Here is a 9731-nt window from a genome sequence, read left to right on the forward strand (position 1 = left end):
TGATTTGTGGATCCGTGGTACTTTTGGTTTTTTTCACACATATGACAGGAAAAACAAAGTTGAAAGCAAAGAAGCTGCCCAAATTGTAGTACAATTTGTCTGAAGTTTGAATATACATTCATCTTCTTAATCTCAAAAATTAGAATGCGGCAAATCCCACAGTACACAAAGGTAGGAAGTGGAATGTTATTTGAATTTTGCTTTTCTTACCATGATGCAGAGCAGCAACGGGAAGGCCTTACATCCCTTCCAGGTACAAAGTAGGAGAAATTTCCTACAGCTCTGATTGCAACTTTCTTGTTCTATTTATAACAAGATTAAAATCCATAATCCATCAAAGCTTCACGCCTGTAACTCTGACCCAGTGGAAAAATCCGAAGCCCCCTTTGTAAGCTGTTTTGTGACTCGAGGAAACTGCAATTTTGGCACATCAGTAACAGCTTCTCATCGATGCTGTAGCATTAGGAGATGGGTACCTCTCAGTATGGATAGCTAGAACCTTTACATCAAGAAAGCCCATGTATAGGTTTAAGGGAACATCTGGATCTTTTAAGACCTGTAAGTTCATTCTTCACCAAAACAAAAGAACAATGTAATTTTTGATGACCAACACACCAAGAAATCTCCCACTAAAACCAGATCCCTGAAAATATAGAAGGCTCCCTTTAAAACAAGCTGTTCTTCATAGAAGATGCAAATGCAGGAATACCTTTGAATATCAGCTGCGTAGCCAGCTTCTCCCATCCAAAAATCTTGAATGAAACAGGTTCAAGGGAGAGTTGATTGTTTGTTAGCTTTTGAAAAGCTTCCTAGGAGTTGGTTGTCCCAAAGTTAGACTCTTAAGTCTAGAAGACCCAAGCGGGGAATCTTCTACTGTTGTCTGTCAAAATGAAATGGAAAACATTACCAGAGGTTAAACCAGAACAAAAATACAGTAACTGCATCAATAAAAGCTTTTGCCCTATGATAGGAGCTCAGAAATTAGATATAATGAAAAAATCATCTGTTAAGCATCTTTGACTATATAAAAATGTAACTACTTTGATGATAAAATTAAATGTAAGTGTTCACAGCAGTTCCAGCTCCTAAAATTTGTGTTCTGTGCACAAAGCATAAGTTAATATAGGCGAAATTAGCCAACAGCCCACTGCCACATGTAACAAGATGGTTACATTTACTACTACTGACATTATAACTTACTTTTCCCTACTAGTCATACCTTACTCTGGCAAAACAGCTTGACTGCTTCACCAAGTACTGGTCATCTTGAAAATTATTAAATAAGTAATAATAAAACAATCCTAACTATCCAGGCCACTTGTGGTGGTGAAAGAGGGTGCAGGAAGATTGTGTTGTATTTTCTCAGTAAGGAGATACTTACGGGGGGTACTTTCAGAGGATCTTCGGAATTCTCTGCAGGACTCTGTTGTCTTTTAGATGGACTTTGCTGAAAATGGCCTGTCTGCCCTTTACTGGGAGCTGCTGAGCTCTCCTGTTTAAAGACGCCAGTGAGAGGCTGAGGCAGGTCAGGAGCACCTTGAGTTACGGAAACGGAGGGAGTCTCAGCCTCTTGTCTTTGCCAGCTCTTCGTCGGGGGAGGGGAAGCCTGTGTGGGACAGTTGCTCGTTTCTGCGATGGCCTCTCTCAAAAATCTCTGTAAGCGGGTTTTTCTGGGCACCTTCTTGTTGGTGACTGCTCTCCTGAGGTGCACCTCTTCGGCTACGACATAGACACGGCAGCGTCCCCTGGTCACGGCTGTGTACACGTGCTGCCAGTGCTGACGGCCGGGGTTGCCAACCACGTAGACAACAGTTTTTTCCTCAGACCCCTGGAACAGGTTTAAGAACACCTTGTTAAACTAAGATCTCCAGTAAGTAGTTTTTGAAAAAAAAGACAGCTTATAAGAACAAGGAGACAACCAGGGACACTCTCAAGTCTGCAGGAGCTTCTATCCTGCATTCAAGGAATTTTAGTTCCAAGAGAGCTTCTGACTCTTTCACGTGAAAATACAGTGCATGAGCAAGATAAAGCCAGGAGAGTTTTATCAGCTCAGAGCTCCTTCTGTTGGTGGTGGTTTTTGTACCTGAAACGTGTGGATAGTTCTGGCCCACGCGTGCTTTATCTGACACAGCTTCTTCAGTGCCCTGTACCTCACAGTGAAAGTGGAGCCGTCTGTGCCGCTGATGGTCAATAAGCGCCGTTTATCAATTTCCACATCCTACAGAAAGAGAACACTCAGCCATAAGCTCGTATCAGCACTTTGATCAAGGTCTATACATCTGTATGTGTGCCCATATTCCAGCATTCCCTGCAGTTACAACAGCTGCAGTGTCAACCCAGTGAAATGGTTTCAGAAGACACTAAGTCCACAAGAAGGTTATCATCTTTCACTGACCACCTTCAAGGAAACTAGTTTCAGTGTACAGGGCTACCCCAACTCCTTCTGTTCCCTAAGAAAAATGCTGAGGGAGGCAGTTATAACTCCCAGAAAACTTCAATTATCATAAGGTAGAGTGAAATGTACCAGTGAGGCCCTTTAACAATTTGTTGCCACACAAGGAGAAGAGCCTACGCTCTGCCACCAACCCTCACCATCCCCCTTTCCCAAGCACAAATACTGACACTTCCACTGGACCCCCCACTGAGTGACCTCAACGCACTGAATCCAGCAGAAAAATACAGGGGGTTTGTTGCTGTATTTTTTGTTCAGCTTAGTTTTCTGCAAGGGAGAACTCCAGCTGTAACATCAGCTTTGCTCTCTACTTAAAACTGTTTCTACCTCTAACTAAACCATTATGCATTTCAATTACAATACATGTGAGTATTTACAGAATGTATTTACACTGGACAGGAGCAACTGAAACACATTTTATAAAAATACCAAGAGATTCTTTTTTTTTAATTCTCTATTGTGAGTCTGCATCTTTCTTGCTTTTCACGTGATGGTGCAGCAGAAGAACCAAATATGTATTTTGGACTAAAATTTTAAAAGTGTGCGTTGTTTTGTTCTGGGGATTCAACAAGGACTGAAATCAGTTACCACTGTGTGTCTGGGCAAGTTTCTGCAGCAAGAACTTACATCTGTTATGAAAAATATATCTCCGTTGCACAGTCGTTTGTCCTCAGCGGTCTCGGTGGTGAGGGAGGTTTGTCCACTTCTGCATTGGTGGGAGTTCAGACCCTCTCCCAAACCACGGTCTGGCAAGAGATCCTTCAGATACGTGTTCCGCGTGCAGGAGATCTTGTCGTCAATTTGGAATAAAAGACGGTTTTTGTGGTCTCTAGGTCAAAGAAAAAAAAAGGGAGAAATGTATTTACAAAGTCCACATTCACCATCTCTCAGTATTTCTTCTCTTTTTCCAGATTAAAAGCCTTAATAATATTCAAACCAGTTAAGAACACTCACATTTCAAAGGTATTTCTGGAACTTTTGTAAAACATTTTGATAAAAAACAGTAATATGGAGTAGCACCAAAATCCTGCTTCCAAAAACATTTCAGAATCTATTTGGAAATCATACAGTGGCAAAAAAAATTAACCTTGAGTTTTTTTCCAAGCTGCTTTTATGTTAATTTTGTATCTTCAGCAGTAACTCAAAACCTTGGAATTCACATGACAATTTAAATGAAAGGCAAACACTTATTTTATATTATCTCTGTTCACAATCCAGGATGAGATTAAAGAACCCATCAAAGAAAGATTATTGTATAAATTACTTCTGACCTAAATAATCAGATCTAGATGAAATACTAAGCTTTAAAATTTTTATTTTAGGTTGTTGGCCTGGCTGTAACATTTTCAAAAGCCAAGTGAGATTGTTTGCAGGAAAAACTGCAAAAGACAGGCTTACCTGGTTACGTGATTTGAATAGTGTTGGCAACAAAGCTCATTTATTAGATCACAATCTTGCCTAAAACATACAAAACAAGAACATGAACAAAATCCTGATGTGCTTAATGAATACGAAGGATACATCAATGACATGCTATGTCACGTTAACATTTAATTAAAAAAGCAATGGAAAAAGCCTATCTTAGCTATGATGACCTTCCACCAGCAATTAAAAGCAATCGCTGATGCTGAGTTTAGAGGATACAGCATTAAAGGAACAGTTTTGTCCAAATAACATAGCAAGTGAGGCAAGGATGGTTGCGATGCATATCTGGATTTGATTTTAAGAACAGAACTAAAGAAAAACTAAATCCTGGATATATTATTTCCTGTCTGTGGATATATTAAAAATAGAAGATTTATTTACTTCCTGAAGACCTGGAATTTAACTTTTAAATGCAGATTAAGTACCTATAAATATATCCTAGAAGAATCTTATATGGAAATCATTAATAACTGTATTGTACCTGAATGCAGACTGAAGAAAAAAAATTTATTTCAGAGTTACTCAGCAGCCACAACAAACAGGTGCACTAGCTAAAATTTATAAATGCTATTTGCATACTAGTAACCTCTAAACAGTGAATGTTCTTTAATTGCTGAGAAAAGGTTCTTCACAAATAAAAGTAGAAGAGGTTTTCCTTAAGTATCCTTTTGAGCAGAAGTGCAAGTTTATGAACTATTGGTCCTAGTGGACCTTACATTTATCCCTTCACTGTTTCTGTGAGGCCATCCACACTACTTACACCCCTGTGACAGTTCACATTATCAGTGATTACTAAGCTTCATGATCTTCCTTGAATGCATGTTAGAGCCCTACATCCCACCCCTTCCTAAATGTATTGTGCTTCCAAGTATCCACACTGCAGGCCCTTGCCACTGCCCAGCAGGAGCACTAATGCACATCAGATTATGCGTCAAAATGCAAGTATCTTCTGTCATTTGGTCCCTGTCCACCTGTGACAGAAGCATGCAGAGACAGTAGGTCAGGTGTTCCATCCCATACCCTAGAACTCACCTCTGCCACGATGCTGGAACAGAGACATTACTCTGTATTTTGCAGGTTCCCCTTGCAGTCAAGCCCTCACTTTCCTTTCTGAAGGACACTACACTGTCAGCAAACACCAGAGCGCAGGCTCTCAGAGAATCTACTACAAAAACTGGCCACTTATCACAGAATCATAGAACAGTTTGGGTTGGAAGGGACATTAAAGATCATGGAGTTCCAACCCCCTGGACCAGGTTGCTCAAAGCCCCATCCAGCCTGGCCTTGAACACCTCCAGGGATGGGGCATCCACAACTTCTCTGGGCAACCTGTTCCAGTGTCTCACCACCCTCACAGTAAATAATTTCTTTCTAGCATCTAATCTAAATCTCCCCTTTTTCAATTTAAAGCCATTACCCCCCATTATGTCCATCTTTTGTTTCTTTACCATGAACAGTACAGATGAACATGAACACAAAGGCAGAAATCACGGTGCAAATTAACATTAAGCTTACAGACAAACGAAGCAACTCTGGCGACAGGCTGAAGGCAATGAGAAGGCAGAGGAAAAGACGCCTGGCTTGCTCTCTCTAGTAATTTACGGTACTGCCACTAGTGTCTCCAACTCAACACATTCAGCTATTTTTAGATTGTGGCTGCTGGCAAGGATTTTTTCAATGCCTGCCTACGTGCTTCATTACCTTCGGAAAGCAATGAACTGCGACTGTTTGGCATCCTGCAGTCCTGGTCCTCTTTTGAGTAAAGTCCTTATAGCAGTCTGCAAATCTGATTTAGAAGACATAGAAGGTAAGGCATAAAAATATGCAGAACAAACTATTTAAGAAAGAAAAACATAATTCAATATGAAATTGCCTTTGCTCATTTCTTGCTTCAATAACATTTCAACCACCAAAACAAAACAAAAAAAACCACCAAAATGCACTTCTCCCCCACCCCTCCACAAAAACACATACTCCTCAAAAAAAGTATCATGCAGTTATCCCACTGTTAAAATCTGACAAAAAAGAGCAATGTGGAAGGAGACAAATTCTTATTTCTGTGCACACAGCATATTTCATGCAAAATATGGTTTTGATACAACACATTAAAGAGGTATGGAGAGAACATTTTTAAGCCACAGACCTATATATTTAGATTTCACAGAAGAAATCTGTTTTTAGTGTTCCGTTTGCTGAGTAAGTGACTATAGTAAGACAAGGTGATAACGTTAGCACTATTTTTTTTCCCCCACATCCCCCTTGAAGCTTTTTGATGCATATAAAGCAATAGCCAACAAAGGTCAGAAAAAAAAAATAATCAGAAACAATGGCCCAACCCTGACCCTAAAACATTCTGAAAGAAATTCTGGTGTCCCCTCTGCTTTCACTTTCCTAACTTGATTCTAGAGTTTTTGGGGCACATTCCAGCCCCAACGCACCATCCTGTTACAGTTGCTGTTTACTCAACTGATTCACCTCTGGAAATTTTAATCTTTCAAGGTTTAATAGTTCCTGCTACAACATAAAAAGACAGTAACATTTGATTACAGTGGTGGAAGCTGTATTGTCCCGATTTCAAAAACTAAGTGGTGAGCTGGAGCCCTACAACATATCCTTTGCACTGATGGGTCTTGTGGCATGCACTTACAGAAGACAAAAAGTAAACTATGAATCTAGCATTGAAATTTATACCACAAACAAAACCAGACTAAAATCTTCCCCAAACTTTAGTTCCAGCTGAGTAGTCTCTGCTTTACCAAAGGGAAAGTTAAGATCACACACGTACTGTCACAACCCCCACCAGCAGGCAAAGCAATAAGAATGAATTTCTTCTCCGGGCTTGGCATTGTCGTTTCCTCATTCCAATCAGAAACTTTCAGCACCTCATCAAATTCAGGAAGCATCCGGTGAGAGATTCTTGACCAGAGCAGTGGAAGGAAAACAGGAAAGAAAAATTATTTCCAGTTAAAGGATTCCAGTGTACTGTCTGTATCAGCTTGAAGTTCACCATATATAAATCTTTGGTAATCTACACTACATACACCAAAAACTCTTTCTTCTGAGCATAACTTAATTTCACATTTAAGATCTGGTAATTTATTCTCTAAACCCTTCAGCACCGCATAGATACTTAGTATTAGTCATAGAGTTCTTCTCATAGGAGAAGACTGGACTAATAAAGAAGTGTTACCCCCTCAAAAAATGAGAAAGTGTAAAACACTTTGTAGTTCTGGACATCTTGCAAATACTCAGAATATTATCAAATTCCAACCATCAAAAGGTTTTGGATACTCAGACCTAGATTTTGTTGTCTGAGGTTTAAATAAATAAATAATTCGCTGCCAGTGACCAAACAAAATGAAAATGCTGGAAACATTTAGAGGTTCTAGGTATTAATACAGTAAAAAAAATAAAGAAACTATGATTTAACAGCCCTTGACATCTAAACTCTCAATGTAAATCAGCCTGGTTTAACTGCTGTCACACTTACCAGCAAGGTCTTTAAAACTTCCTTTTTGGAGAAGGAATTCTAAGTCATTCCACAAGGCATAAAATGATTTGTGCATGCGCAAGTCATTTGAAAACAACAGAGGGTACTTGATAGTGAAATATGTCCCATTAAGATTCAAGAGTATTCCAGCACACACAATTTTTTGTCCAATATACACCCGAGGAAAAACTGGGGGTGGGGTGGGTTTTTTTGAGGGGGTGGGGTGGTTTTTAAAACCAGTGTTACTGATTTTGAATAAGAAACTGTACCAGAAGCAGCACCACAGAGTCAGATCTGGAAGCACAACTGTTTTGCCAGTAAAGGACCAGGTCTACTACCAGAACGCTTCTGACATACAAAACAGAATCCTACCTTGATGCATTATCTACAATTAGTTGCGATTCAGCTCTGTGATTAGTTCGCAGCTCCACAGAAAAGCCTCTTGATTTCAGACCCTCAAAGATATCAGCTAACATGTTTCCGGGCTCTATGCTCGGTAGCTGCCTAGTATCACCTGAACAGAACACAAAGCAGTATCTGTGAGAATCAATAACAGAATATCTGTTAAAAACTGTCTTGGGAAAAAAACACTGAAACTAATAAATACTCAACCCTCCACACAGTAACATGCTTCCTCAATACAATTCACCTGAAATGAAACTGTCAATTATCTAAGAAACTTTGGGGAATCAGAATGTAATGCAGTTTAAATTTTTCATATCCCTCACTCGGTAATGCTTTACTAGCAGGTACAAATCACTCTATGCTAAACACTGACAGTGATCACATCTTAGTCAAATGCATTTTGAAAGTTACACATTTAAAAATGAATGCCATAAATGGCATGCCAGAAAGCAAACCTCTGAGCAAGCAGAAAATTCTGATTTTACACTGCTTTGTTTTCCTTCCTGAATGAAAGGATGATCTTAAACATTAAAACATGAAACCTCCCTTCTAACAATCAATCAATAGGCTAACTCTAGCTTCTTTAAGGAAATCGGAAAAGTTTTCCAGTTGCAAGATGTAATGAGCTGCTACACGGAAGTCATCATACTTTCAGAATCAGACAAAACACTGCTAAACAGTGAACAGAGATACTGGTACTTTCATACTGACAGTTGAGATGGAAAACTCTTGAAGAGCACAGTCTACCTCATGTAACCTTACGAATAAGCAGAAATAACCAAGTACAGAACAATGTAACATTCTGGGGTTTTTAAGAGACTCAGTGAGACCAGCGGCAGTTCTTACACTGTATATTGTGTATTATTAAATATCATACAATACTAATTTTTTTTGTTCCACTTACCTAGAATAATAAGTTTGGCAAGCTGAGCGTGCTCACACATGATTTTTAAAACTAAACTAAGAACGTGTACAGACACCAAACTTCCTTCATCCACAATCAGAACCGTCACAGTAGAAAACTTCCACGGCTGCACTTGTTCACTCTGCCTCCACGATTTAAAACTATAGATGATCTAGAAACAAATCAAAATAAATCAGGCTCTGACACTAATCAATTTTCTTAAAAAGGTATCTGCAGTGTATTATCTTCTAATTTTGTATTTAGAGCTATTATCTGAAAATCCAAACTTGGACCTGTAAAGGCTCATAAGACTCAACTGTTCAGTCTTATTTTTCTCCTTCATGAATACATTTCTAGCTGTGATTATCAACACTTACTTACATAAAAGCACAGAAATACATCCTTTTTTTTCCTGCAGGGACCCTAAAGGATATAAGGTCAGCCATCAGGTTGCTCAGTACCAGAACACCTCCTACTACAACTTGCTGACATTAATAAATCCCCAACATTGCATGGGGAAGGGGAACAGGCAACTACCCACTCCCCACAAATAAAATAAGCCCACAGAACTTTTTATGTTATTTTGATTTAAACAGGTTATTCCACAACTACAACATTATCTTGGCACCTTCCGCTACCTAGGACAGAGACCTGATCTAAGTTTCTTAACAAAGAATTTGTTTTCCACTTTTTTCTAGAAAAAAATTGCACCATATTTAACAGCAATTAAGAAAATACTGTGAATGAAATTTATCTCATTGTTCAACCCCAGGCCACTGATCTTTTTCTATCTATGCAGGTGTCAGTATAACTGCTAGGCAACAGGACATTAGAAAATCGCTTGGCCATCTAGAAAGTATTTCCACTCTTCAATAAAAAAAAAAAAAAAAGAAACAAAAAAAAAAAAAAAAACTGAGGGAGGTGTAGTAAATTCATTGTTTTGAACCGGGAGAGAAATTTTGAATTGGCTTCTGAAATGAACAGAAATCCAGTCAAAGGGATAATGGATGAGAATGATTCCTATCTCCTCAAACATAAGAGTCTACTCAGACAGG

General features: G+C 39.0%; 1 protein-coding gene across 3 annotated transcripts in view; it reads right to left on the reverse strand.

The window, feature by feature from the left end:
- Window positions 1–3: 3 nt before the first annotated feature.
- LOC106901224 (DNA helicase B-like) overlaps window positions 4–9731 on the reverse strand; it is a 15713-nt gene continuing 5985 nt past the window's right edge. For all 3 annotated transcript variants that reach the window (XM_014963662.1, XM_014963665.1, XM_014963664.1), the window contains exons 4-12: window positions 8677–8848; window positions 7740–7881; window positions 6663–6793; window positions 5579–5663; window positions 3851–3910; window positions 3080–3281; window positions 2084–2218; window positions 1382–1828; window positions 4–880 (exon numbers count right to left, since the gene is read on the reverse strand). In XM_014963662.1, the coding sequence (XP_014819148.1) occupies window positions 791–880; window positions 1382–1828; window positions 2084–2218; window positions 3080–3281; window positions 3851–3910; window positions 5579–5663; window positions 6663–6793; window positions 7740–7881; window positions 8677–8848 (1464 nt within the window). In that variant the 3' untranslated portion in view covers window positions 4–790. The remainder of the gene's footprint in view (window positions 881–1381; window positions 1829–2083; window positions 2219–3079; window positions 3282–3850; window positions 3911–5578; window positions 5664–6662; window positions 6794–7739; window positions 7882–8676; window positions 8849–9731) is intronic.

The sequence above is a fragment of the Calidris pugnax genome, unplaced genomic scaffold (genome assembly GCF_001431845.1).
Source record: "Calidris pugnax isolate Ruff unplaced genomic scaffold, ASM143184v1 scaffold44, whole genome shotgun sequence".
Classification (NCBI taxonomy): Eukaryota; Metazoa; Chordata; class Aves; order Charadriiformes; family Scolopacidae; genus Calidris; species Calidris pugnax.